This window comes from Sorex fumeus, unplaced genomic scaffold (genome assembly GCF_029834395.1).
Source record: "Sorex fumeus unplaced genomic scaffold, SorFum_2.1 ptg000019l, whole genome shotgun sequence".
In the NCBI taxonomy this organism is placed as follows: domain Eukaryota; kingdom Metazoa; phylum Chordata; class Mammalia; order Eulipotyphla; family Soricidae; genus Sorex; species Sorex fumeus.
Genome location: NW_026606076.1, coordinates 38020973 through 38048865, shown reverse-complemented (window position 1 = coordinate 38048865; position 27893 = coordinate 38020973). Strand labels below are relative to the sequence as shown.

The 27893-nt window shown below is 58.3% G+C and overlaps 1 protein-coding gene across 1 annotated transcript; it reads right to left on the bottom strand.

Moving 5' to 3' along the window:
* Window positions 1–5: 5 nt before the first annotated feature.
* On the bottom strand, window positions 6–27888 carry ABCA7 (ATP binding cassette subfamily A member 7). Its single transcript, XM_056112987.1, has 47 exons — window positions 27731–27888; window positions 27553–27646; window positions 27195–27336; window positions 26877–26977; window positions 26654–26733; window positions 25641–25712; window positions 24324–24531; window positions 24068–24207; window positions 23760–23876; window positions 23056–23223; window positions 22687–22886; window positions 21969–22145; window positions 21256–21478; window positions 20931–21152; window positions 20652–20853; window positions 19938–20048; window positions 19595–19766; window positions 18830–18961; window positions 18597–18736; window positions 17417–17554; window positions 17075–17259; window positions 16887–16986; window positions 15913–16115; window positions 15643–15703; window positions 12471–12581; window positions 12238–12389; window positions 11505–11629; window positions 11291–11392; window positions 11215–11230; window positions 10875–11143; window positions 10478–10510; window positions 9802–9979; window positions 8994–9163; window positions 8572–8749; window positions 7689–7804; window positions 6100–6244; window positions 5849–5972; window positions 5016–5145; window positions 3846–3966; window positions 3708–3770; window positions 3193–3299; window positions 2829–2970; window positions 2202–2336; window positions 1426–1529; window positions 1084–1176; window positions 321–561; window positions 6–190 (listed from the first exon to the last, which is right to left on the bottom strand). Exons 1-47 carry the CDS (start codon window positions 27794–27796, stop codon window positions 47–49), a joined length of 6453 nt encoding a protein of 2150 aa, XP_055968962.1. The 5' UTR covers window positions 27797–27888; the 3' UTR covers window positions 6–46.
* Between the last annotated feature and the right edge of the window lie 5 nt (window positions 27889–27893).

The window sequence follows — 27893 nt, the reverse complement described above, 5'->3', positions numbered from 1 at the left end:
CCCCACCCCAGCGCTAGGCCAGCCCCCAGCCCTGGGAGAAAGGGTTTCAAAGCACCGTCTCCACCTCTGAGCGGTCATCCAGGAACTGGGTGATGAATTTGGGGCGCTGGGGACCTGGGGCCTCGTCCTCCCCCGCTTCTCCCTCCTGGTCATCCTCTTTCCCCTGATCTTCAGAGAAATACAGGAAGACCTAGAGGGGGGTCCCGCCGCGAGGAGAACAGAGAAAGAGAGAGAGAGAGAGGTCAGCGTGCGGGTCCCCAGCATCGCCACGCGCCTCGGTCCCCTACCCCTCCCCGGCCTCCCCCTGCAGCCGCGGCCACCTCCTCCAGGGTGGTCTGGCTCACGGAGAAGTCCTCCACGCCGCACTGGGCACCGCGGGCCGCCAGTTCGCCAAAGACGTGCGCCAGGGTGCAGCGCCCTCCCAGCGGCAGCTGGAAGCTCAGGCGGCCACCGTGGGCTTCGCGCAGCTGGGCCCCCGGGAAGGCCTCCGCCACGAAGGCCTGGGCTCCGTCCGACCGCGCCGCGGGGACCCGCAGCGTCAGCGTGTAGCCGGATCCGAACCTGGGGGTGAGCAAGCGCGGGGCTCGGGGGCGCGGCCCTCTCCGGCTGTGTGGGGGGGGGCGTGCCTGCAGGGAACCTGCGCCCAGGGAGGGAGCCCCGTCCCTAACACCATATCCCCGCCCACTCCCCCCGCCCGCACTCCGGGGTCTCTAAACCCGCTTCGGGGTCTCTAGCCCCGCCCCCAGTTCAAATCCCAGGCCTGTCCACCGGCCACGCGTCTTCTCTAGTTAGCGCCAACGGGCTGGAGCGCATCCCGCCGGCTTTTCCTACCCGCTCCTGCACTGGACCATGCAGGAAGAGTCCCCAGCTCACCTGTTCTTATTTTATTTTATTTATTTATTTATTTTTGCTTTTGGGGCCACACCCAGCGATGCTCAGGGGTTCCTCCTGGCTCTGCGCTCAGGAATCACTCCTGGCTGGCATTGCTTGGGGGACCATATGGGATGCCGGGGATCGAACCCGGGTCAGCCACGTGCAAGCGATACGCCCCACCCGCTGTGCTATAGCTCCGGCCCCGCTCACCTGTTTTTAAGGTGCTGCACGCTACCCAGGCAGCGGAACCTCCCGTTCACCATGATGGCCAGGCGCGTGCAAAGGGCCTCACACTCCTCCATGCTGTTGGGGAACCAAGCGACCCCGTGAGCGCTCCCCAGTTCCTGTATCCACCATCCCTGGGCCAGGACGCTGCGCAGGTCTCCAGGTCCGGCCCACCCTCTGCTCCTGGGGTCCTCGATCTCCGCTCTGGCCGCCTTCCCACTGGGGTCAGCACCGCACACCCCATGGGTCCGCTCTGCTCCACCTGGACGTGGACGAAGGGACCGTGCGGGGCATCGGGTGCAGGGTGGCGGGGAGCGAGTGCCCTACCTGTGCGAGGTGAGCACCACGGAGCGGCCCTCTCGGACCACCGACAGAAGGCTGTTCCAGAGGAAACGCCGTGCACCTGGGTCCATGCCGGTGGTCGGCTCATCCTGGGAGGGGTGCAGCGGTCAAGCCCAGGCTCCGCCCCCTTTTTTTTTTTTTTTTCTTTTCGGGTCACACCTGGCGATGCTCAGGTGTTACTCCTGGCTTTGCACTCAGGAAATCACTCCTGGCGGCGCTCAGGGGACCATGTGGGATGCTGGGAATCGAACTCGGGCCCTCCACGTGCAAGGCAAACGCCCTACCTGCTGTGCTATCACTTCAGCCCCTCCGCCCCTTCTTAGTCCCACCCATGACAGCGAGGCCCCACCCTTCCCAAGCACCACCCCTACCAGAATAGGCCCCGCCCTCCCTCTTGCCACCACCCCTGCCAGCACAGGCCACGCCCCTCCTCACTTAGCCCCACCCCAACCAGCACAGGCCACGCCCTCCACCCTTGCCACAGGCCCCGCCCCTACATCTTAGACTTGGTGTTGCCAGCAAGGCCACACCCTCCCTCTTGGCCCCACCCCTGCCACCATGGGCCCGCCCCTCCCTCTTAGCCCCACCCATGTCGGTACAGGCCCCGCCCCTATCCCCACCCACCAGTATCAGCCCCGCCCCCTTAAGCCCCACTCTGCCAGCACAGGTCCATCCAGCCCCTTCCTCTTGGGCCCATCTTCCCCAGCAAGATCACGTCCCCCGCAACCCCCCACTCGCCAGCACAGGCCCTGTCCCCGCACCAGGAAGATCACGGCAGGCTCTCCCACCAGCGCCACCGCTGTGGCCAGCTTCCGCTTGTTGCCCCCACTGTAGGTGCCTGCGGGCCGGTCTGCATACTGCTGGAGACCCAGGCGCACCAGTCCGCGGCTTGCTGTCTGCAGGGCGAGCCAGGGAGAGCCACAGTTACGGGGTGGGGGTGGGGGGCAGGATTGTAGGGGGGCAGAGAAGGGGCAGATGGGATGAGAGGGGGAAAGGCCGGAGAGACACATCCCAAACACTGCTGGCGTGCCCACTTCGGCTTGCAAATATACTAAAACCGGGACGGAACACTGCTGGGTGTAGCGCTGGGGAAGCAAGCCAAGCCCCAAATGAGCAAGAACAGTGAGCCAGGGTGTGAGTGACAGGTTGGCCAGACTGAAACTCTGGGGCATCGGGCAGCGTGGGGGCGGAGTCAGCACCACGTGGGCGTGGCAACACGCAGGGGCGGGGCCCTCCTAATGGGCGTGGTTTCTTGAAAGGGGCGGGGCCTAAGCGGGGACCTTACAGACCCGCTGAAGGGCTGGCAGGGTCTGGGGTCCAGGGGAGGGGAGGAGCTGTGAGCAGGCTTAGGAGAATGGGCTGGGCAAGGATGAGACATGGGGGATCACCTGGGCCACCTGGGCCTCGGGGATACCACGCAGACGTGCAAACAGCTGCAGGTGCTCCCGCGCAGTGAGTTGCGGGAAGATGGCATCGAACTGCGGGCAGTAGCCCATGTGGAGGTGGGCAGCCGTGGGATCCTTGGCCACACTGGGGAGAGAGATGAGGGGCGGGGTCCCTGGTCATCCTGGGGACGGAATCAGGGCTCCCCAGCCCCGAGTGTCCCCCCACCCCCACCCCCCACACACAACCAGCTACTCAGGGACAGGCGCTGTCCATGCGGCAGTTCACGGGGCTCAGGGCCAGCGTGCCCCCACCAGGCTGGCACAGTGGGAAGCGGGGAGCATCCTCCCTGGCCCAGGGCCCTCTCACCTGTGACCTGCCAGCACAGCCTCACCCCTGCTGGGCAGCATGTCCCCCGTCACCATGCGGAATGTGGTGGTTTTGCCAGCTCCGTTTACACCCAGAAGTCCGAAACACTGGGTGGGTGGGAGGCACACAGACCGGGGCTCAGCAGTGCCACTATGTCCCCACTGACGGCTGCAGCAAGGGGTTCTGGCAGTAGATGCGGGGTGGGCAGGGGGTGGCCGGGTGTGGGAAGGCACAAAGTTGTTGCTTACGTGGGGCCGAGTGAGGGGACAGAAGAGAGAGCGACTGCATTGCACACGGCCAACCTGGGTTCAATCCCCAGCCCCCTGCGCCCCACCGCCAGGAGAGATCCCTGAGCACAGAGCCAGGAGGAAGCACTGAGCACCCCTGGGCGCAGCCCAGAAACCAAAAAACTAGAATTCTGCTATTAGCGCACAGGTGGGGTTCAACAGAGGCCAGGAAGGCCCAAGGGGGCCGACGTTCACTCCCCAGTTCCAGGCCCACCGCTCCGAACTCACCTCACCAGGGGGGATCCCCAGGCACAGACGGTTGACGGCTGGGGTTCTCTGCCCGCGGTATACCTGGAAGAGGGAGGGTCCTTGAGAAGCACGGTTGAGGCGTGGGGGAGGGAGCCCCACCTGGCACTCTGCACCCACCTTAGTCAGGTCTTTGAGCACCAACACATCCCCCTCAGCTGCCCCTTGGGTCACCCGCTGCCGCTCACGAGCCACGTCCTCGTCCTCCTTCCCCAGGGGCGGCAGCGGTCTGGGCTTGGGTCTGAGGACAGAACACGTGATTGGTTGGTTTTGTGGTTGTTGTTCATACCTGGCAGTTCTCAGGGCTGACTCCTGGCTATGTGCTCAGGGCTGACTCCTGGCTATGTGCTCAGGGCTGACTCCTGGCTATGTGCTCAGGGCTGACTCCTGGCTATGTGCTCAGGGCTGACTCCTGGCTATGTGCTCAGGGCTGACTCCTGGCTATGTGCTCAGGGCTGACTCCTGGCTATGTGCTCAGGGCTGACTCCTGGTGGGGGTCGGGGAACCCTACGGGAGACTGGGATTGAAATAGTGTCACAGAGGCTGGAGCGATAGCACAGCCGGTAGGGCATTTGCCTTGCACACGGCTGACCCCAGTTCGATTCCCAGCATCCTGTACAGTCCCACGAGCACGGCCAAGATTAATTTCTGAGCACATGAGCCAGGAGTAACCCCTGTGCATTGCCGGGTATGACTCAAAAAATATTAATAATAACAAACACTTTTTTAAAAATTGGGGCTGGAGAGAGAGCACAGCAGGTAGGGCGTTTGCCTTGAATGCAGCCGACCCGGGTTTGACTCTCAGCATCCCATATGGTCCCTCGAGCACTGCCAGGAGTAATTCCTGAGTGCAGAACCAAGAATAACCTCTGCATTGCCAGGCGTGACCCAAAAAACAATAATAATAATAATAATTGCACTGCACTGTCCTCCCATTGTTCATCGATTTGCTCGAGCGGGCCCACTAACGTCTCCAATTGGGGCTGGAGCGATAGCACAGCGGGTAGGGCATTTGCCTTGAACGCAGCTGACCCAGGTTCGATTCCCAGCATCCCGTATGGTTCCCCAAGCACTGCCAGGAGTAACTCCTGAGTGCAGAGCCAAGAGTAACCCCTGTGCATCACCAGGTGTGGCCCAAAAATTTAAAAAGAATTTTTTCTAAATGAAATTGTGTCAGGCGCGTGCCAGGCAAACATCCTCCCCACTGCCCAATCACACTGCTCCACTGTTTCCCCCCCACCCCGCCATACACACACACACACACACACACTCCCCACCATCCCCACTGACTGTGGCCAGAGGCAGTCCCGGTGTTGCAGTAGGAGCGTGACGAGGAGGAAGAGAGGCCCCTGCACCAACATGGCTAGAAGGTTCTTGCCAGTCACATCCCAGCGCAGTGGGGATTGGAAAGTGTCTTCTCCTGCAGAGAGACAGAAGGGGCCTGGGTCCTTGGTGTCCCGGATACCAGCCCTCTCCTCAGTCAGGCGGCTTGGAGATTTCCTTATTTGTCTGTTTGTTTTCATTTTGACTGGGGCCACTCCTGACAGTGTGCAGAGTTGACTCCTGGCTCTGTGCTCAGGGATCCCTTATGGCAGGGCTCAAGGAGCCCTTTGCAGTGCTGGGGATTGAATCTGGGTGGGCAGCATGCAAGGCAGGAGCCCTACCCCCCTGTCCTCCCACTCCCCCCCCCCCCCGGTACTACTGCTTGGGCCCCTGCTTTGAATTCTTAAGGAAAAATAACTCAGAATTGGATAGGCCAGGGGGGAAGTGTGTTCGCCTTGCATGCGGCCGACCCAGGTTCGATCCCCAGCATCCCATATGGTCCCCCAGCACCGCCAGGAATAATTTCTGAGTGCAGAGCCAGGAATAACCCCTGTGCATTGCTGGGTGTGACCCAAAAAGCAAAATAAAAATTAAAAAAAAGAAGTGGATAGGCCGGTCAGCTAGGGTCTGATGGGAACAAAACAGTACTATCACCTCCTCCCTTAATTTGAGCTTCAGACATCTGTGACCCAAGATGAAATTAAGCTTGATGAATGTTTCACTGCACATCTGATGGGGGTGGGGGGGGACATCTAACAGAGTCTTGAAAAGTACTTCCTGCACTAGAGGGAAATTCTCACCCAGATATTCAAAAACATCGGCCATGGCCTGGTTCCGCACCATGTCGATGAGACCCCGTCCCAGGCAGAAGTGGGGGAAGATCAGGAAGACCCGTTTCAAGATCCGGTTCACGTTCTGCAGGTTCTGCTCAGGGTCAGGAAGAGGGATGTAGATCAGGGGGCCAAGACCAAGGCTCTCGGGCGGCCTCAGTACTGGTGGGGTGGGGCAGCTTGTCCTGTGTGTGGGGGCGGGGGGCGGCGAGGGCTCCAACCTCCTCCGATAAGAGCTCCAGCACGAAGGTGGCCATGCTGCCGTTGATGCCGATGAAGAGGTTGATGCAGGTGAGTGCCACGTATGCTGTGCTGGGCTCGGTGAAGAAGAAGGAGGCTGGGTACATGAGGGGCGTGATCGACCAGCTGTGGGCGGCAGAAGTGCCAGGTGACCCTGCAGGCCAGGGCCCGAGATGCAAGCATCCTCCTCCTCCCTTCCTTCTGTGTGGGCGGCCTCTTGGTGGGAATCAGGACAAGATGAACTTTTTTTTCTTTTTTTGGGTCACACCCGGCGATGCCCAGGGGTTACTCCTGGCTCATGCACTCAGGAGATACTCCTGGCGGTGCTCGGGGAACCATATGGGATGCTGGGAATCGAACCCGGGTTGGCTGCATGCAAGGCAGATGCCCTACCCGCTGTACTATCACTCCAACCCCAAGATCTGTCACTGTCACTGTTACTGTCCTCCCGTTGTTCATCAATTTGCTCGAGCAGGCCCAGTAACATTGTGAGACTTGTTACTGTGTTTGGCATATCGAATACATCACGGGTAGCTTGCCAGGCTTTGCCGTGCGGGCGAGATACTCTCGGTAGCTTGCCGGGCTCTCCGAGAGGGGTAGAGGAATCGAACTTGGGTTGGCCATGTTGGCCGCTTGCAAGGAAAACGTCCTACCCACTGTGCAGCACAGCAGTAGGGCATTTGCCTTTTGTGCAGCCAGCCTGGCCGAGCCGGGTTCGATTCCTCCACCCCTCTCAGAGAGCCCGGCAAGCTACCAAGAGTATCTCGCCCGCACGGCAAAGCCTGGCAAGCTACCCATGATGGATTTAATATGCCAAACACAGTAACAACAAGTCTCAAAATGGAGACATTACTGGGCCCACTCGAGCAAACCCCAAGATGAACATTTTTAATCCTTGTTAAATTTTTGGACCACACCCGGCAGCGCTCAGGACTTACTTCCTGTCTCTGTGCTCAGAGATCACTCCTGGCAGGGCTGAGGGGTGGGGGGGCGCCCTATGATCCTGTGCCAGCTCTGCTGCAGGCAAAGCAAATGCCTCCTTGTTGTACTATGGGCTTCAGTTTCCAAGATAAGTTTGCTTTACTTATTGATTTTTTTTTTTTTTTGGTCTTTGGGCCAACCTGATGGTACTCAGGGCTGACTCCTTTCTGTGAGCCCAGGAATCACTTCAGGAAGGCTTGGAACACCTTATGGGGTGCCAGGGATTGGCCTGGCATGTGCAAGGCAAGTGCCTACCTGCTGTACTATTGTTCTGGCCCCCAAAATGAGCTTTTTTTTTTTTTTAATTTAACTAGTGTGTGACCTATGGAGCACAACCAGGGGTGCTCAGGGCTGACTCCTGGCTTTGTGCTCAGAGATCAGATCTGGCGCTGCTTGGGGGACCCTATGGGATGCTGAAGATCGAACCTGGGTTGGCCATCTGCAAGGCAAGTGCCTTCCCTGCTGCACTATTGCACCGGCCCCCCAGGTGAGCTCTTAAGGTCACTTTGACACACCACCACAATACCTCCCACCTGGGGCCCATGAGCCCCTCCAGACACAGCCCCTGGACTGTGAGGGGCCGGCTCACCCATACAGAAGCAGCAGCAGCACCAGGGCCAGCAGGTTGGGGGGCGCCACGTAGGCCTTCCGCTGGAAGGCCAGAAAGATGACCACCACAATGCACGCCGACACCAAGTAGTTACACTGCATGGGGGAATCAGGGACCCCGTCAGAGCGCAGGCATGGGCAGGGCCTCTGCACCCTTGCGTCTCACCCCGACCTCCCTGCATTATACTAGGAGGCCTTGTACTGATCTGGTTTGGTTTGGGGGGGCCACTCCCGGGGGTGCTCAGGGCTGATTCCTGGCTCTGCACTCAGGGCCCACTCCTGGGGGTGCTCGGGAGGCCCAATGTGACGCAAAGCCAGCGCTCTCTCAGCTGTACTATCGCTTCAGCCCCTTGATTTTGTTTCTGTTTGGGGCCACACCTGGCAGTGCTCAGGGCTGACTCTTGGTTCCATACTCAGGGATCACTCTTGGCAGGGACCGAAGGACCCTATGGGACACTGGGGATTGAACCCAGGTCAGCTGCTTGCAAGGCCAGTGCCCTCCCTACTGTACTGTCTCTCCAGCCCATTGATTTTGTTTTCCTTTGGGCCACATCCAGCAGCGCTGAGGGATGACTCCTGCCTCTGTGCTCAGCAGTCATCCTGGAGGTGCTTGAGGGACCCTAAGGGGTGCCAGGGATTAAACCCGGGGCAGCTGCGTGCAAGGCAAGCACCTTCCCCACTGTCTTATCGTTCCAGCCCCCCAGGAGGCCTCGATTTTGGACAGGAGGCCTCCCCTAGTTCCTAAGACATCACCCCCCCACCCCGTGCCAGGTGAATCCCCACCTGAAGGGTTAAGAAGGGGCAGAGGTGAGTGGTGGCTGACGGCCCCCACCCCCCCACCCCCGTCCAGGCAGTCCACGCACCATGTCCCAGAGGAAGTTGCTGAACCAGTAGAGGGTGGGGGGCAGCCCCCCCATGAACTGCAGGTGTTTGGCTCCAGTGGTGCGTTCCTCAATGAGGACAAGGGTGAAGCTGGCCGGGACAAAGGACATGGCGAAGACCACACAGATGGACACCAGCACATCCACAGAGGAGGCTACCCTGGGTGGGGGGCGAGGGCACGAGGCATTGTCAGGTCAACCTGGGCAGGAGCGGCAGCACAGGGGAGGGCGCCAGCCTCACACGTGGCCGACCCAGGTTCGATCCCCAGCATCCCAGACGTTCCCCAGAGCCCCCGGCCAGGAGTGACCCCTGAGCACAGAGCCAGGAGTCAGCCCTGAGCACTGCCAGGTGTGTCGGCAAAACGAAACCAAGGGAGACACTGAGGCTGGGCAGAGGGACTCACAGAGCGGCCTCGGACATCTGTGTCTTGGTGAGGTTCAGGGGGTGGTTGACGGTGGTGATGCTGCGGGCGCGGCGGGTGGAATCGGGGGGCAGGTGGGCATGGAGGAGGGCGTTGTTGGCCCGGTTCACAAAGGCCACCATGGCGTGCCAGCCTTTGTTGTTGAACCAGACCTGGGGGTGGGGTTAAAAGCAAGGGGTCAGGGGGCCAGAGCCATAAGTCAGTGGAAAGGGCTTTTGCCTTGCAGGCGGCTGACCCAGGTTCAATCCTTGGCATCCCATAGGGTCCCCAAAACCCCACCAAGAGTGATTCCCGAGCATCCTCCCAGGATGGGAGAAACACGCTGAAAGTAGACTATGGACTGAACATGATTGCCACTCAATGCCTCTTTTGCAAACCACAACACCCAAAAGGAGAGAGAGAACAAAAGGGGAATGCCCTGCCACAGAGGCGGGGGGGGGGGGGATGGGGGGAGGGATACTGGGACCCGTGGTGATGGAAAATGGGCACTGGTGGAGGGATGGGTATTTGATCATTGTATAATTGAAACCCAAGCACAAAAATTTGTAAGTCTACAACTGTACCTCATGGTGTTTCACTAATAAAAATTAAACTAAAATTAAAAAAAAAAAAGAGTGATTCCTGAGCATAGAGCCAGGAGTCAGCCCTGAGCATCTCCAGGTGTGGCCCCCCCCAAAACAAATAAAAGCAAAGGGTAAGAGCAAGGGGACCCTCCCCCAACTCTCCTACCTCAGTCTCCCTGACCACCTGGCAGCCCGTTCCTCCCGCCCCCCCTGCCTCTGGGCCTCACCTTGAGGTTATTCCAGGTTTCCCAGTGGCGAACCCACTCTGAAAGTTTCTGCAGGATGCGGGCCAGGGGCTCGTCCATTTGGAGGTTCATCAGCACCTTCAGCCTCTCCAGTGAGTCAATGACTCCTTGTCCTGATGGTTGGCTCAGGTCTGGGCCCCCCAGTGAGAAACCTCCATACCTGTAGCGGGGCCAGGGTGGGACAGCAGAGGAGAAAGAAAAGTAGATGGGGGCTGGAGCGATAGCGCAGTGAGAAGGGCTTTTGCCTTGCACACGGTTGACCCGGGTTCAATCCCAGGCCATATGGTCCCCTGAGCACTGCCAGGAGTGACCCCCAAGTGCAAAGCCAGGAGTATCCCTTGAGTAGCACCAGGTGTGACCCAAAAAGCAAAAGGGAAAAAAAGGGTGGATGAGGGGCTGGAGCGATAGCACAGTGGGTAGGGCGTTTGCCTTGCACGCGGCCGACCCGGGTTCGATTCCCAGCATCCCATATGGTCCCCCAAGCACCACCAGGAGTAATTCCTGAGTGCAGAGCCAGGAGTTAGCCCCTGTGCATTGCCGGGTGTGACCCAAAAAGCAAAAAAAGAAAAGGGTAGATGGGAAAGCCCGGCCCCCGCCTCCCAGTAGGTCTCTGGGGTGGGGTGCAGACAAGGCAACTAGGCAGGGACCCTCCACTTACCTGACCTCATTCACCCATTTCTTGGTCTTCAAGCTGAAACAGATGAACAGAAAGACAGAGAGCGTATGAGGGACGCTTGGAAATCTAGTGTGATGGACCAGAGACAAAGTACAGCTTGTCCTGCATATGGCAGACCCCCATTCGATCCCTGGCATCCCAAAGGATCCCCCATGCACCACCAGGAGTGATCTTGGAGCACAGAATTGGAAGTCAGCCCTGAACACCGCCAGGTGTGGCATCCAAACCGGACAAGAAAAAGCCCAGCATGAGAGAGAGAGAGAGACAGAGACAGAGACAGAGAGACAGAGAGAGAGAGTCAGGCCCACAGCACCCCAGCATCACACCAGGCTCTCCCATCAATGGGCTGCGCCCAACAGCGCCCCCTGGCGTTGCTCACCCCGGGCGCACCAGGCCAGGGTAAGTCTTCACCAGGTAATCGGACAGGTTCCGGCCCGTGAGATTCTGCACAATTTCTCCGGAGCGGGTCAGCACCTGGGGCGGCGGAGGCCACCCGGCCTCCACTGGACAGTCAGGCAGTAGACGGCGGGCCCCGGGCCGGCTGCACTGACAGGCTGGCGAAGGAGACCCGAGCGTCCCGTTGCCCCTGGACACGCCGAGCGTCGCATCTTCAGGAAACTTGGGTCTGGAGAATTGGCGGGTGGAGGGCTGTGTTTGCACGTGGGCCTCCAGGGCCGGGGTGCAGGGGTGGGAAGGGCAGGACTGTGGGCGCCCACGGCGTGGATGCAGGGGTTCCTCCAAACACCCAGTGAGGGGACATTGTGGGGGGCCGTGCGGGGGCGGGGGCTTCCTCACCCGTTGCTCATGTTCCTTCCCAGATCTGGATTCTCCCATCCGGCTTCTTCCAGCACCTTCTGAAGCAGGAGACTCCGTTCGGGGTCCCCTGGAGTGTCATCACTGCACAGGGGTGGCGGGGAGTCAGGTGGGCCTCCCACCCTGCGACTCCAGACCGCTCCCTCCCCCCACACACACACACTGGCACCCGGTGTGGCCCCTCGCCAGCCCTGACCTGAAGAAGGTCGTCTGGGGGCTGTACATGCTGGTGTTGAGGTCCAGTTCTGGGTAGTACTTGAACGGCGGAACGATCAGGCTGAAGGCCAGGGCTAGGCCCACAAAGAGGGCCGGGAGGATGATCTGCGGGGGACCCAGGGGACCCAGACAACCGGTTCATGGGGGCTCAGCACCCCCTTGACCTGCTCTGGCTCTGCCAACCCTCCAGGATTTCCCTGGGTGCCCAGCAGAGGAAATCAAAGTTGGCTGGGGTAGGGCTCAGAGCTGGCCGTCCCAGGGCTGGAGCGATAGCACAGCGGGTGGGGCGTTTGCCTTGGACGCGGCCGACCCGGGTTCAATTCCCAGCATCCCATATGGTCCCCTGAGCACCACCAGGAGTGATTCCTGAGTTCAAAGCCAGGAGTAACTCCTGTGCATCATCAGGTGTGACCCCAAAAAAAAATACTATATGGGGGCTGGAGTGATAGTACAGCGGGTAGGGCATTTGCCTTGCACGCGGCCGACCCGGGTTCGATTCCCAGCATCCCATACCGTCCCCTGAGCAACGCCAGGAGTGATTCCTGAGTTCAAAGCCAGGAGGAACCCCTGAGCATCGCCGGGTGTGACCCAAGAACAAAAAGAAAAAAAAAACTGGCAGTCCCGGGTTGAATTAGGCTGCCTCGGGCAGGCACAGTCAGTGGGGAGGACTGGTCCCCTAGGAATCCCCCTTCCCCAGGGGCGTGCCCCCCCACCTGGGCAAATATGCTTCTTCGGCTACGGCAGGCCAGTAAGAAGCGTTTGAGAAACAGCGCCTGGAGCTGCTGGAGGATCAGTGTGCGCCCCCGGACCCGGCTTGGCGTACTGGGCTCCGGATCCTGCAGGGCCTGCGTCTCCAGCGCGGCCCCTGGGTTGGTGGACAGAGAGGAGGGTCAGGAGGGTGTCCGGGGTAGGTGGGGAGGGTTCAGGGCAGGAATGGGGAGCTCACCCAGTTCTCCGTTCTCCAGGGCTGACTGCTTGGGTACCACCTTGGCCTTGAACCACGTGACCAGGTCTGATGGTACGATGCCTGCGTTTGGGGGCTGCTTGCTGCTACCATCTAAAAAAAAAAAAAAGGGTCCATCAGGGGCCAGAGCGATAGCACAGAGGGTAGGGTATTTGCCTTGCATACGGCCGACCCAGGTTCGATTCCCAGCATCCCATAGGGTCCCCCGAGCACCGCCAGGAGTGATTCCTGAATGCAGAGCCAGGAGTAACCCCTGAGCATCCTCAGCTGTGCCCGCCCCCTGCAAAAAAAAAAAATCAAAAAGTAAAAATAAATTAAAATGTGTATCAGGGAGATCTCACAGAAGGTTAATGAACTTGCCTCACACCCCAGCGGTTTCAGTTAAAAACACCCCCATCACACAGGGCCCTCGCACACCACACACACAGAGCACAGAGCCAGGAATAGCCCCTGCGCACCATCAGGTGTGACCCCAAGACCCCCCTCAATAATTAAAATTATAAATATTATAAATAAATCAGGGATCAAGCACCCGGGGGAATGTAGTGAGAACAAGGGGAAGAGGCTAGAGCCATAGGACAGCGGGGAAGGCATCTGCCTTGCATATGGCCGACCTGGGGTCGATCCCTGGCATCCCATAGGGTCCCCCGACTACCGCCAGGAGTAATTCCTGAGAGCCAGGAGTAACCCCTGAACATCACCGGGTGTGACCCCCATCCCAAAAAAAAAGGAAAAAAAAAGTAAGCTCTGGCCATCTGCTGATATGGCCCCAAAACAAATTTAAAAATCAGGGGCTGGAGCAATAGCACAGCGGGTAGGGCGTTTGCCTTGCACGCGGCTGACCCGGGTTCGATTCCTAGTATCCCATATGGTCCCCTGAGCACCGCCAGGGGTAATTCCTGAGCACAGAGCCAGGAGTGAGCCCTGTGCATTGCCGGGTGTGACCCAAAAAGAAAGAAAAAATCAGGTCAAGGGGCTGGAGAGATAGCACAGCGGGTAGTGCATTTGCCTTGCACGTGGCCGACCCAAATCCGATTCCCAGCATCCCATATGGTCCCCTGAGCACCGCCAGGAGTAACTCCTGAGTGCATGAGCCAGGAGTAACCCCTGTGCATCGCCAGGTGTGACCCCCCAAAAAAGAAAATCAGGTTGAAAGGTCAAGGTTTGGCTAGGTCACACCTAGTTGGCTGGGGGTAGGGGGGCCAGAATTTGGCTGGGGTGGGGGGAGGACATTAACTGGCAGGCAGTCAACCTAGGTTTGATCCCCAGCACCCCATTGGGTTCCCTGAGCACAGAGCCAAGAGTGATCCCTGAGCATAGAGCCAGGACGCAGCCCTGAGACCACCAGGTGTGAGCCTAAACAAACCAACAACAGCAAAGAACATGGAGGGTCATTAAGATAGGGGAGGATCCATGATGCTAATATTAGTTGGAAATGTCACTTTAGATGTTAATGTTACTGAATGTCACCTGCCCACACGGCAGAGTCTGGCAAACTCCCCGTGGCGTACCCAATATGCCAAATACCAGGGTCTGGTACCCAAATGAAGGGTCTCATTCTCCTAACTCTGAAAGAGCCTTGAATATGGCAATTTTTAAAAAAAAAATCTCAGGGCTAGGACGAAGGAGATGTTACTGGGGCCTGCTCGAGGCAACCGACGAATAACAGGATGGTTGTGAATGATTGATTGTGATTGTCACTTTAGACAAGAACTGAGTGTTGAAAGTAGGGGAAGGGATATGCATGATAACTTTTCAGCATCTGTCTTGCAAACCGTAATGCCTCAAATGAGAGAGAAAAGGAGAAAGAGAGAGAGAAAAGAGAAAAGACAGGTGCCTGCCATAGAGGCAGGAGGGGGTGAGGGGTGGTTTGAAGGGATGGGAGAGAAACAGGGGACACTGGTGCTGGGAAATGACACTGGTGGAGGGATGGGTGTTGGAACACTGTATGACTGAAACTCAATCATGAACAGTTTTGTAGTGCTCTATCTCACGGTGATTCAATAAAAACAAAAGAAATGTTTATACACCCAGAATTTACTGGATGGGCAACAGTCAGCGAGCGGACAGGGCGCTTATTTCGCTGAGCCAGCCCCCAGGTTTGGTTCCCAGAACCATATATGGTCCCCCAGTCCCACCAGGAGCTGGGTGTATGGCCCTCAAGCACAAACAATTTAGTGTAAAGTCACATTCGGAACTGGGTGGGCGGGGCTGAGAGGTGGGGCTTAGAGACAGGGCACCCGCTCTGAAACCTGGGTCCTGGGTCTGCTCCCTGTCTTGTCAAGTGAATACAAGGAAATGACCATCAGGGGGCAGGCGGGAAGGGCGCTGGCCTTGTACGCAGTGCACTCCCCCCCTGCCCCCCCCCCCCCGCCCCGGTTCAATCTCCGACACCCCATAGAGTCCCTGAGCACTGCCAGGAGTGATTCCTGACTGTAGAGCCAGGAGTAACCCGTGAGCATTGCCGTTTATGGTCCAAATTAAAAAATAAATAAATCGATCATTGTATAATCGAAACCCAAGCACAAAAAATTGTAAATCTACAACTGTACCTCATGGTGTTTCACTAAAAATAAAAAATAAATTAAAAAAAAGAATAAATAAATAAATAAATAAATCAAACACACACACACACACACACACACACACACACACACACAGAGACTGGGTTTGATCCCCTGAGCACATCAGGGGAAGTGATCCCTGAGTACTGAGCCAGGAGAAGTGCAAGGTGTGACCCAGAAAAGCATAAGAAAAAAAAAAAATAAGGTGGGGCTGGAGCAATAGCACAGCGGGTAGGGCATTGGCCTTGCATGTGGCGGACCCGGGTTCGATTCCCAGCATCCCATAGGGTCCCCTGAGCACCGCCAGGAGTAATTCCTGAGTGCATGAGCCAGGAGGAACCCCTGTGCATCACCGGGTATGACCCAAAAAGAAAAAAAAAAAAGATGGGTCAGAGAAATAATTCAGTGGAGGTGGGAGTGCGGCGGGGGTTCTTATCTTGCATGTGGTCAATGCAGACTTGATCCTTGATCCCCAGCACCCCACAGGGTTCCCGAGCTCTGCCAGGAGTGATCTCTGAGCACAAAACCAGCCCTGAGCACTGCCGGGTGGGGCCCCCATCCAGAGAGAGTGGCCAGGGTGGGGGTTAAACCTGCAGCTTCCAGCTCCGGATTCGTGTCTCCCGCACTTTCTTCTATCACCTTCAGGAAGATCTGCAGAGAAAAATGCAGGGACTTGGGGGCCTGGGCACCAACAGAGGGAGCTGGGGACTCCAGAGGCTCCCCCCATGCCCTTCACACACTACGGGTCCCCTTAGCGGCCCCTCACCCCCACCCAAACCCCACTTCCTCCCGGGAATGCCCTGGGAAGCAGGTCCCTCTCCACACTTCTCCTCCAGGCAGCCCTCCCAGATCTGCCTCACCTCCTCCATGCTAGTATCGGAGATCCCATAGCTAGAGAGCCCCAGCTCCCGCAGATGCAGGTCCAGGTCCTGGAAGAGCGCGGCGAAGCTGCCATCCTGGGCACCCGCGTAGGGCAAGGTCAGCACCAGCTCGTGAGGCAGCACCTCCACCAGCTGCCCCCCTGGCACCCAGCGCTGCACCAAGGCCAGTAGCTGGGAAGCACCTGGATGAACAACAGAACATCAGGGGATCCCCCTGCCTATTCCTGCCTCCCTCCATCTCTCTCTCTCTCTTTCTCTCTCTCTCTCCCTCTCTCTCTCTCTCTCTTTCATTTATTTATTGGCTTTTTGGGTCACACCCGGCAATTCTCGGGGCTAACTCCTGACTCTGCCCTCAGCAATCACTCTGCTTTTATTTGGTTTTTTTGGGGTGACACCTGGCGACGCACAGGGGTTACTCCTGGGTCTGCACTCAGGAATTACCCCTGGCGGTGCTTAGAGGACCCTATGGGATGCTGGGAATTGAACCCAGGTTGGCCATGTGCAAGGCAAACGCCCTCCCCGCTGTACTATCGCTCCAGCCCTCACGTATTTCTAAGTAAATTCATTTTTTTCTTTTTTTTTTTTTTGCTTTTGGGGTCACACTTGGTGATGCTCAGGGGTTACTCTTGGCTCTGCACTCAGGAATTACTTCTGATGGTGCTTGGGGGACCATATGGGAAGCTGGGAATTGAACCCAGGTCAGCCGCGTGCAAGGCAAACGCCCTACCCGCTGTGCTATCACTCCAGCCCTCACATATTTCTAAGTAAATTAATTTCTTTCTTTTCTTTTTTTTTTTTTTGCCTTGGGGGGTCACACTCGGTGATGCTCAGGGGTTACTCCTGGCTCTGCACTCAGAAATTACTTCTGATGGTGCTTGGGGGACCCTATGGGATGCTGGGGATCGAACCCGGGTCAGCCACCTGCTGTCTTATCGCCCGCCCACCAGCCCCACCTCTACTGAGCCCAGGCGGACCCTGGCCGGCCGTGCTGTCCACGTGGTCTGGTGTCCCTGCCTGCCCAGCATCCACATGCTCCTTCACGTCGGCAATGTCCTGTGGGCAGAGACAAGTGACCGTGATGGCCACTGGGGCTGGGCAGGGCAATGCGGGCCACGGGTCAGAGGTCAGCGCCAGCCCTTACCTTCTGGCTGCCGGCCAGGGGCTGGGCCGCCTTCACCAGGGTCAGGTAGTAGCCAGAGCCCAGATGCCGGCGCAGGAAGAGCGGGGAGCCGCAGCAGCACAGGCGGCCGGCTGCCATGATGGCCACACGGTCCCCCAGGAGCTCCGCCTCGTCCAGGTGGTGCGTGGAGAGGATCAGTGCGCGACCTGGACAGGAGACCCCACGGACACCAGCTCAGTCCAACCCCAGCGTGGAGGGTGCAAGCCCTGTCTGGAGCGCAAACTCCTATTCATCCCCCAAAGCCTTTCCAGTTCCCTTGTGCAGAATGCCGGGCGTTGTCAGGCCGCCCCAACCGTCTCTCACCTTCTCGGTATTTGAGCAAAAGCTCCCAGATGCTGCGGCGGGAAGCAGGGTCCACACCGGCTGTGGGTTCATCCAGGAAAACCACCTTGGAGCCGCCCACGAAGGCAATGGCCACGGAAAGCTTACGCTGCATCCCTCCTGGAGGGGGGTATGGGGGACACGGTCATTGGGATGGATGTTTCCCGCCTCTGTGCTATACTCTCCATTGTCACTCTCACTGTTCTCCCGTTGTTCATCAATTTGCTGGAGCGGGCCCAGTAACGTCTCTATTGTGACACTTGTTACTGTGTCTGGCATATCGAATACGTCACGGGGAGCTTGCCAGGCTTTGCCGTGCGGGCAAGATACTCTCGGTAGCTTGCCGGGCTCTCCGAGAGGGGTGCAGGAATCGAACCCGGCTCGGCCAGGTCGACCGCATGCAAGGCAAACGCCCTACCCACTTTGCTATCGCTCCTGGGCAGGACACTCTCCACAGCCCCTTTTATTTAATTTTTAAACATTTCTTTGCCTTTTGGGGCCATATCTGTCGATGCTCAGGGGTTACTTCTGGCTCTGTACACAGGGATCACTCCTGGTATGGATCAGGGGACCCTATGGGATGCTGGGGATCGAACCTGTGTTGGTCTCATGCAAGGCAAACTCCTTCTCTACTGTACATTCACTCCAGTCCCATGTGTTTTGTTTTGGGGCCACCCCAGGCAATGCTCAGGGCTTACTCCTGGTTTTGTGCTCAGGGATCACTCCTGGCAGGCTCAGGGGACTATATGGGATGCTGGGAATCAAACATGGGTAGGCCACATGCAAGGCACGTGCCCTATCTCTAGGCTCTATGTGTGTGTGTGTGTGTGTGTGTGAGTGTGTGTGTGTTTGTGTGTGTGTGTGTGTGTATAAGTGACACCCAACAGTGCTCAGGGCTTACTCCTGGCTCTATGTCCAGGAATCACTCCTGGCAGTGCTCAGGGGCCCCTATAGGATGCCAGGGGATTGAACCTGGGTTAGTCACATGCAAAACAAATGCCCTCACCACTGTACTATAATTCTGGCCCTCACACCCCATCTGACTCCTCTTGCTCCCTCTCCAGATCTGTGGCTTCTCCTGTTTCCCACGCACCTTGGGGCTCAGGGCCCTGGCCCTCATCTCAGCTTCCTCTCATCTATCCACTCCCCAGGCGGGGCTCACCTGAGAGGTGGCGCGTCTCTGTGTTGTACTTGAGTGTCAGCCCCACGTCCCCCAGCAGACGGCTCTGCTCCAGGCGCAAAGTGGAAGCGCTCAGACCCTTCAACCGCCCATAGAACCAAACGTGCTCAGCCACCGTCAGCCTGCAAGTACCAGAAGGGAAGGGTGGGCGCTGGAATGAAAAGAGTGCCCTTCACCCCTCCGGCACTGCCCCCCCCTCACCCCTGGGGACACACCTGTCAAAGAGAACATTGTATTGTGGGCAGATGCCCAGGTACGGACGGATGGCCTCCATGCTGGACTGAATATCGTGCCCCAAGATGAAGGCAGAGCCCCCCGTGGGCGGAAAGAGGCCGGTCAGGATGGACCTGGAGGGTACCAGGGATTTCAGAGTCCTTTTGTTTTGTTTGGGAACCACACCTGACTCTGCTCAAGGTTTACTCCTGGCTCTGTGCTCAGGGAGCACTACTGGTGGGGTTCAGATCCCCTATGGGGTACCGGGGATCAAAGCCAGGTCAGCCACATGCAAGGCAAGCACCCTCCCTGCTGTGCTATTTCTCTGGAACCAGACAACAGTTTTTTTTTTTTTCTTTTTGGGTCACACCCGGCGATGCTCAGGAGTTACTTCTGGCCCTGTACTCAGGAATCACTCCTGGCAGTGCTCGGGGGACCATATGGGATGCTGGGAGTCGAACCCGGGTCGGCTGCGTGCAAGGCAAACACCCTACCCGCTGTGCTATCACTCCAGCCCCCAGACAACAGTTTTTGTTGGTTTTTGATCTTGGACCACACCTCACGATGCTCAAGGGTAACACCTGGCTCTGAGCTCAGAAATTACTCCTGGCAGTGCTCAGGGATTATAAGGGATGCCAAGGATTGAACCCGGGGAGATCACGTTGCAGGTAGCGCCCTCCTGGCTGTGCCTCCTGGTACCAGATAACAGTTACTAGCGCTCCTCATGTTCACAAGGGAAGTGGGGCGGGGCGGGGGGTACAGCTCACATCGTGGTGGTCTTGCCGGCCCCGTTGTGGCCCAAGAAGGCAGTGATGTGGCCGCAGTAGAAGTCCAGGCTGAGGCCTCGCAGGGCGGGCTGGGGGTTACCAGGAAAGCGCTTTTCCAGGCCTCGGATGGAGACCCCCGCCGTCAGATCTGGTGGTGCCTCCTCCATCAGCACTGGAAGCAGGAAGCGCGGGCTCAGCCTTAGGACCCCTGAGTGTTGGGCTGTGTTGACGGGAAACAGTGGGGCTGGGTCCCTGGGACACCGGGAAGCTGGAGGGGCACCGAGGGTCATGACTAGGGGACTGGGAGGCAGCAGAGCCTGTTAAGTCTCACGGGGGACCTCACCCTGCTGGTCCTGCGTTATAGGAGGTGGGGCGAGAATCTTGGGGGACCGAGGCCCAAACCAGTAGCTCCTCCGGAATGGAAAGTTCCACGGCTCGGGGATCCCATACTGGCCTGAGGGAAGAGACACTGTTACCCCTGGAGCCCATCCCCAAGGGACTGCACCAACAAGGCTTTGGGCTTCACACCTGGGATGGGACACCCAAGAGAGGAGATGCCCAGAGCGCCCAGGCCCCGCCCCTTAAGGACAGCCCCCAGTGCGCATGTGCCAGAAAGCACCCGCCCCCCCATCCCTCGCATCCAATGGTTGAAGAGTCTGCCCCATATGGCCCCGCCTCCAACCTCAGGACCGCCCATTACCCTGCCTTCTGCGCTAGACCACGCCCCCATTTCAGACCACGCCCTCGGCACGCCTCTTTTAGGCCACGCCTCTCACCCTGCCTCCACATCAGTCCCTCTGTTCCACTTACAGCTGCTCTGGTGCTGTTAAGAGGGTCCTGAATCTCTCTCTCTCTCTCTCTCTCTTTTTTTTGTACAGGGCGTTGCACAGGGGTTACTCCTGGCTCATGCACTCAGGAGTTACTCCTGGTGGTGCTCGGGGGAATCCTATGGGATGCTGGGAATCGAACCCGGGTCGACTGAGTGCAAGGCAAACGCCCTACCCGCGGTGCTATCGCTCCAACCCCGGCTGCTGAATCTCTTACTCTTCCGTCTTACCTGGGTACACAGCCTCCAGGTACCAAGTGAGCAGGCTGTAGAGCAGAGCGTCGAAGACCAAAAGGAGCGAGACCTCGCCCAGGCTGAAGACATCGCCAGCAGGGCCCGTGCCAAGGTTGCGCCACTGCGCGCCCGTCCCCTGCTCCTCCAGCAGCGCGAGGCTCTCGCAGCCGAATCCAAAGGCGACGGGGGACAGGAGGCTCTGTGGGTGCGGATCAGGGCGTTAGTGAGCGCCCGCAGCACAGTGCTCCCCCCAGCTCTGGCCAGCCGTGCCCTCACCGTAGCCACGTGGACGCCCGGGGGCAACTGGTCCCGCCAGGCCACCAGCAAGACGTAAGGCAGATAGAGCACGAAGTAGGCGAGGCCTCCGCAGGCCGCCGCCAGGTTGGCTTGGGAGAAGAAGACGCTCAGCAAGAAACTCTGGATCACCGTGGCCAGCGCGAAGGACGCGAAGAACAGGAAGAGAACCACTGGGTGGCTGTATGGGAGAATGTCCCCCAGCTGCGGGAGGCAAAGGGAGCTCGGATCCGCTGCTTCTGGGATTTGCACGGAGGGGCAGCCAGCACCCACCCCGAGGCCCTGTGGCTGACCCAGGAACGCCCACCTTGAGCACCAGCACAAGCAGCGCAGCGCTGATAAGGAAAGGCACGATACAACTGAGGAACCAGCCAAGCCACAGCACCCCGCGGCTCAGCCCCATGGCACGCATCGTATCACGCAGCCGTTTCTCCTTCTCCCGCACCACGGCCTTCACGGTTATCGCCACTGAATAGATCCAGGCCAGCGTCAGGAAGAGTGGCAATGATCGGCCCAGCACGCTCAGGAACCTGAGGCAGGGGGCAGGGGGAAGGGGGATGAGGGGTGAAGACTCTGTGCATTCCCCAATCAGCACTAGGAAGCGGGGTGTGGTGCTCTGGGAGATCCCAAGTGTCAGCCGGCCGGAAACTCAGAACATTTCTCCCTGTACCCTGCACCTGGGCTGGAGCTATAGCATAGCGGTAGGGCGTTTGCCTTGTGCGCGGCCGGCCTGGCTGAGCCAGGTTCGATTCCTCCGCCCCTCTCGGAGAGCCCGGCAAGCTACCGAGAGTATCTCGCCCGCGCAGAAAGCTTGGCAAGCTCCCCGTGACATATTCAATATGCCAAACACAGTAACAAGAAGTCTCACCATGGAGACGTTACTGGGCCTGCTCAAGCAAATCAATGAACAACGGTGCCCAGCCCACACTGCAACAAAGTTCTGAATTGGAGCCCACAGGCGAAGGGACGGTTTGGGGAGGAAACCCGGGAGCTAAGGAGAGCAAGGGCAGGCGCGCTCACGTATCGTCCACGTAGCACGGGTAGGGCATCTGCTGCACGTAGAGGCTGGTGCGGGGCACTGCACCACTGAGGACGCGCACGGCTGCGCGCTCCAGCAGGTCTTGCAGGTACACGAAGCCGCCCCACACGTAGCGCAGGTCTGTCAACGGATCAGCGGCGGGGCCAGGGTCCCAAAACCTGCCAGTGAGCGTAGTAGTGAGCGTCTGGAAGGAGCATCTGGAAGGATGGGCTGTGCGCCTCAACTGTTAGCTCCACCCCCCCACCCTGCTCCCCATTGCGCCTGTTCCCCATCCCCATCCCATCACCTGGCCTGAAAGTTTCCCTCCTCAAATACCCAGGATCACCCAGGACCTCAACCCAGGCTTTGGCCTGGCCCACCAAACCCAGGTGGTATATCTGAGTTAAGTCTCAAATAGACTGGTTCGTCTCTGGCCCCGCCTACCTGACCAGACCCCGCCCTCCCCACCTTGACTGGCACAGCCGGGGGGCGTGTCCTTGAGAGTGCTCTGGCCCCGCCCACATGGTCACAGGCCCCACCCACAGCAGGCGGTGCAGCTGGTTATTAGCCTATTCTGTCTCCAAAGAGCCGGACGCCCTCGGCCCCGCCCACCAAATTTTGTCCCCGCCCACAATGGGCAGGGCTCGTCATTTCCTGGTTGCGGATAGGTGGAAAGCTCTCTCTGGTCCCACCCCTCCACGCTCGTGGCCCCGCCCCCACCTGGTCCGGATCTTATGGGTTTCTGTGACTTCATCGATGTTCATTCGGATCTTGATGCGCAGGCGGTCGGGGTCCTGGGATTCCTCCAATCCCAGAAAGACGACACCGGCCCAGAAGCTGTGCTCAGTGAGCAGCTTCAGGGCCCGCCCTACCAGGGCCTCTTCTGTCGGCACCGCCTCCAGCTTGTCCGGGATCATGCACTAGGGGAGCGACCTGCGAGTGGGTCTCAGGAACCCCGAGTCCCCCACACCCCAGGGCTAGAAGGCACTTTCCCGCCTCCAGGCCCAGGGCTGGGGTGGCCCCATCAGACCCCTACCTCTAACGCAGGATGGTGTCCTTTCCCTCATGACGTTGCTCTGAGCCCCTCACCTCTGCCACTAGGCCTAGCGTGCCCATCATTTGCTCCAAATCCGCGCGGGCGTCCAGCCAACTGTACCCGCCCCTGGAAGGGTCCAGAAAGTCATGAAGGGCCTTCTCCATGTCCTTGCCTCCAGGTCCGGGCTGCCCACTGTCTTTGTTCTGCATTTTCAGGAGCTTCTGTGGGGAAGAGGGAGGGAAAGCAAAGAGGGGGGAATTGGGGCTGGAGCAATAGCACAGCGGGTAGGGCGTCTGCCTTGCACGCGGCCAACCCGGGTTCGATTCCCAGCATCCCATAGGGTCCCCTGAGCACCGCCAGGAGTAACTCCTGAGTTACTGAGATGCCAGGGGTAACCCCTGTGCATCGCCAGGTGTGACCCAAAATGGTCAGGGTCATGGTCACGGTCCTCCCGTTATTCATCGATTTGCTCGAGCGGGCCCAGTAACGTCTCCATTGGAGACTTTGTTGTTACTGTGTTTGGCATATCGAATACATCACGGGTAGCTTGACCCAAAATAAAAGCAAAAAAAAAAAAAATGGGGGGGGAGTTGCATTCCAGGATTCCAGGTCCCCCTCTCCTTCCACCCTTGGGGCATGTCCTCACCGCGGAGGTCCCATGCCCCCTCCACACCCTGTCCCAGGAGATATTGCCTTGCCCAATGCCCCACAGCGGGTGAGGTGCTGTGGAGGGCGGCTGCCAACCTCCAGGCCCCACCTGCAGTAAAGCCACATTGGCACTGTCATTCAGGAAGTTGAAGGCCTGGGGTCCCAGGGACTGCCACACCTCCTGGATGTCCTTCAACAGAGCCATCTCCTGGAAGGTCTGGTTCACCTGCAGGCGGCAGATACCAAGCACCAAGCTACAGGGAGGGCCGGGGCGCTGGCACTCACTCAACGGGCTGCAGCCCAGGCTTGCATGTGGGAGCCCCGGATTCCATCCCTGGCATCGCATGGGCCCCCCCAGCCCTGCTTTCCTGATGCCAAGTCGTTCTCCCCGGGAAGCACTGGCCTTGCCTCACCTACCTGGGCCATGAGTTGCCTCGTGAAGGCTGTGTCTGGCGTGAAAAGCACTTTTCCCAGAACCAACGGCTTTAGACGCCTCCAAAAAATGCTGAACAATATATCTCCCTCCATGGTCTGTAACAGCTTCTCACAGGCAGGGCCTGGGGCGGGGGTCGGAGGGGGGGGTGTGGAGGGCAGTGGGAGAGACATGCCATTTGATCCTGCCCCCACGAACACCCTCCCAGACCCAGCTGGGGCCACCTGTGCCGGCACTCACTCAGGTTCTTGTCCGGGGCCACCAGCGCTGGCTCCGGCTTTATGTCTTTTGTGTCACTGTCTTCATACCAGCTCAGAGAGAGCCCCCTGGGGCTGCCTGGCCCCTTGGCACTGCAGAGGGCTACGGACATGACCTCTAGGACTCCATTTTTTTGTGGAGACTTCTGGAGCAGGGTCCTTAGTTCCAGCAGGCTGGGCAGCGTTAGGACCTGGTGGGAGGGAGGTGGTCGTGTTAAAATCAGTATGAGCCTGGACACGCCCCCACCAGAAGCGTCTGCACATTCTCTTTCAGTTTTTTTTTTTTTTTTTTTTTGCTTTTTGGGTCACACCCGGCGATGCTCAGGGGTTACTCCTGGCTCATGCACTCAGGAATCACTCCTGGCGGTGCTCGGGGGACCATATGGGATGCTGGGAATCGAACCTGTGTTGGCCATGTTGGCTGCGTGCAAGGCAAATGCCCTACCCGCTGTGCTATCACTCCAGCCCCTCAGTTTTGTTTTTTTGGGTCACAGCTGGTGGTGCTCAGGACTTACTCCCGGCTCTGCTCAAGGATCACTCCTGACTTGGGGGACCCTGTACTAGGGTGCATCAAACCCGGGTCAGCCACATCCAAGACAAGCCCCCTCTCCGCTGTGCTATGGCTCACACCCCCAACACCTATTTTGAGGAGGCCATCCATGCAATGTTCAGAAGGTCAAAGTTCAACGCGAGAGCCCAAGGAAGCGCTATTGCTTGAGCCCTGCAGTGCTGGGGACCCCCACCAGCCAGGAGGTCACCCCAACGGAGCTCATCCAGAGGTACCTCTGATGACGTTCGGGGGATGGTATCGTGCAGCGGATCTAACTCTGGTCCAGCCTGCACTGTAACCCCCGTACTAGCGCTCCAGCCCCAATGAGACACTTTTTGGGTGGAGTTTGGGTCACACCTGGTGATGCTCAAGGGTTCCTCCTGGCTCTGCACTCAGGTATTACTCCTGGTGGTGCTTGGGGGACCTACGGAATGCCGGGGATCAAACCTGGGTCGTCCAGGTGCAAGGCAAAAGCCCTTCCACTGTCCTATTGTTCTAGCTCCCCAATCAGATACTTTTTTTTGCTTTTTGCTTTTCGGGTCACACCCGGCGATGCTCAGGGGTTACTCCTGGCTCTACACTCAGGAATCGCTCCTGGCGGTGCTCATATGGGGTGCTGGGAATCGAACCTGTGTCGGTCATATTGGCTGCGTGCAAGGCAAATGCCCTACCCGCTGTGCTATCCCTCCAGCCCCTCAGATACTTTTAAACCTCTTGGCTGACGGTGCCCCTGGGTCAAACAACACTTACCTCCTGTAACAGGTCTGTTGCTTCCTCCACAAAATCACCCATGGCCTCCTGTGCTAGACCCAGCGTGGCATTCTGGGGAGAAAGATAGGAAGGATCTTGGCTGAGGTCTCACTGGTTTTTTTTGGGGGGAGGGGCTTTTTGATGCCAGGAAATTTCCAACAGCATGGCTGCCGGATCATGCTCAAACACATGTGTGTCACGGGGGATTCAAACTCATGACCATCCGCTTGCAGGGTTGTTGCAGAACAGGCGCTTCAAGCCACCAAGGTTTTTTTTTTTTTTCAGTGAATCACCATGAGGTACAGTTACAGACTTACAAACTTTCGTGCGTGCGTTTCAGTCATACAATAATCAAGTATCCATCCCTCCACCAGTGCCCATTTCCCACCAATGGTCCCAGCATCCCTCCCACCAGTTTTTTTATTTTATTTTTATTTTTTTGCTTTTTGGGTCACACCCTGCGATGCACAGGGGTTACTTCTGGCTCTGCACTCAGGAATTACTCTTGGCGGTGCTAGGGGGGACCATATGGGATGCTGGGGATTGAACCCGTGTCAGCAGCGTGCAAGGCAAATGCCCAACCCACTGTACTATCACTTCGGCCCCCAAGTCACCAAGTTTTTGTCAGATACAGACCCCACTGAACATAAAGGGAAACAGGGAATGTGTTCAAGGTCCCGCAAACTCCACCATCACCCCAGTAGGGCCTGCTGGATCAGGATAGACTAAGAATGGTCACTCCAGGAATCTAACCAAAGACTGTAGGCTGGAGAGAGGACAGCGGGGTGGGCGCTGGCCTCGCACACGACTGACCAGGGTACAATCCCTGGCATCCCGATGGTTACCCCCAAACTCACCAGAAGCTGAGCACAGAACCAGGAGTTGGCCCTGAATACTGCTGGGTGTGGTCTTGAAACCAAACCAAAACCAACAAAAAGATTGAATGGTAGAACTTAGAGCCCTGGGAGAGGAAGGTATCTGGCCCAGAATTTAGGACCCAGGATCCACCTCACCTCTTGCAGTAATGTGTCCAATAGTTTCTTAAATTGGGCTGGATTCTCCTTCAGTTGGTGCTGTACCTGAGGCCAGGCTGCTGAAGAACGCAGAGAAGGGGGTGTCAGGCAATCGTTGGCCTGAAATTCCTTGTCACACACCCACTACACATGGTTGGGCCAAAGCCAGGTAAGTTGAGGCCCTAGACTCAGCCTTGTGTGCCCAAGGAGTTGCCCTTCTCACTGGCATTAAGCGTGGGCATCAATTTTCCTAGGCTGTCCAGCATCCTGTGGGTACTGGGGCGCTCCAAGACACTCAGGATGTCTGCGACGAACCTGGAGACCCTGGTGACAGAGGGGGAGAGGGGCCAGGAGGCGGGGCTTGCTCCGGGGCCACGCCCACCTCCCCTGATCACGCCCACCTCCCCACCACCACCACCACCACCACCACCACCACCACAACAGCCCGGCCTTTGGACCCGCCTAGCACCCTTGAGCAGTCCAATAACTTAGCCATGCCCAGCTCTCAGCTACGCCCAGCGCCCATCCCCTGCCGGCTCACAGGGAGTCATTGAAGTTGCTCACGACCCCGGGCTCCTCGCCTGGGGTGGACACCGGGAAGCAGGTGTTGTTGGCGCTGCAGATAAGCCCCTGGAGCCAACGGAAGATGCCCGCAGAGGGCAGCGGCTTGTTGTTAAAATGGCCTGCAGGGGGATACTGGGTGTGAGGGTCGTGCCTGAGACCCCTGTTCCCCCGTTTCCCGTATTTTGCGGAGTGTTTACTGAGCCATTGATTGGGGGCTCCGCCCCCTCCGTGTGATCTCCAGCGGTAGGATGACGCGAGCGCAACCCCCCAAACACACACACACACACACACACACACACACACACACACACTCTAGGTGGAGGAGGGAAGCTTACATTCATGCTGCTCCACTGGCAGGTGAGACTGGCGCACAGCCACCAGGATGAAGAAGAGAAAAAGGGGCCACAACAGCTCCACGAGAAGCTGGATCTGGGGGTGCAGAACGGTGGAGGCTCGCGGAGGGCGTGGAACTTGGAAGCCCTCCCCGTCCTGCCCTACCCTTGGGGCAATTACCGGCTGCCTCTTGCGATACAGCAAATTCTTCCACAGCAGCAGCTTGAGCTGCGTCCAGAAGGCCATGGTGGGAATGCACTGGAGAAAGGAACCAGAGGTCCGGCGAGGCACCTGCTGTGTGGCTGCTGGCAACGGTCTGTCCCTTTCTGAACCTCATTCCTCT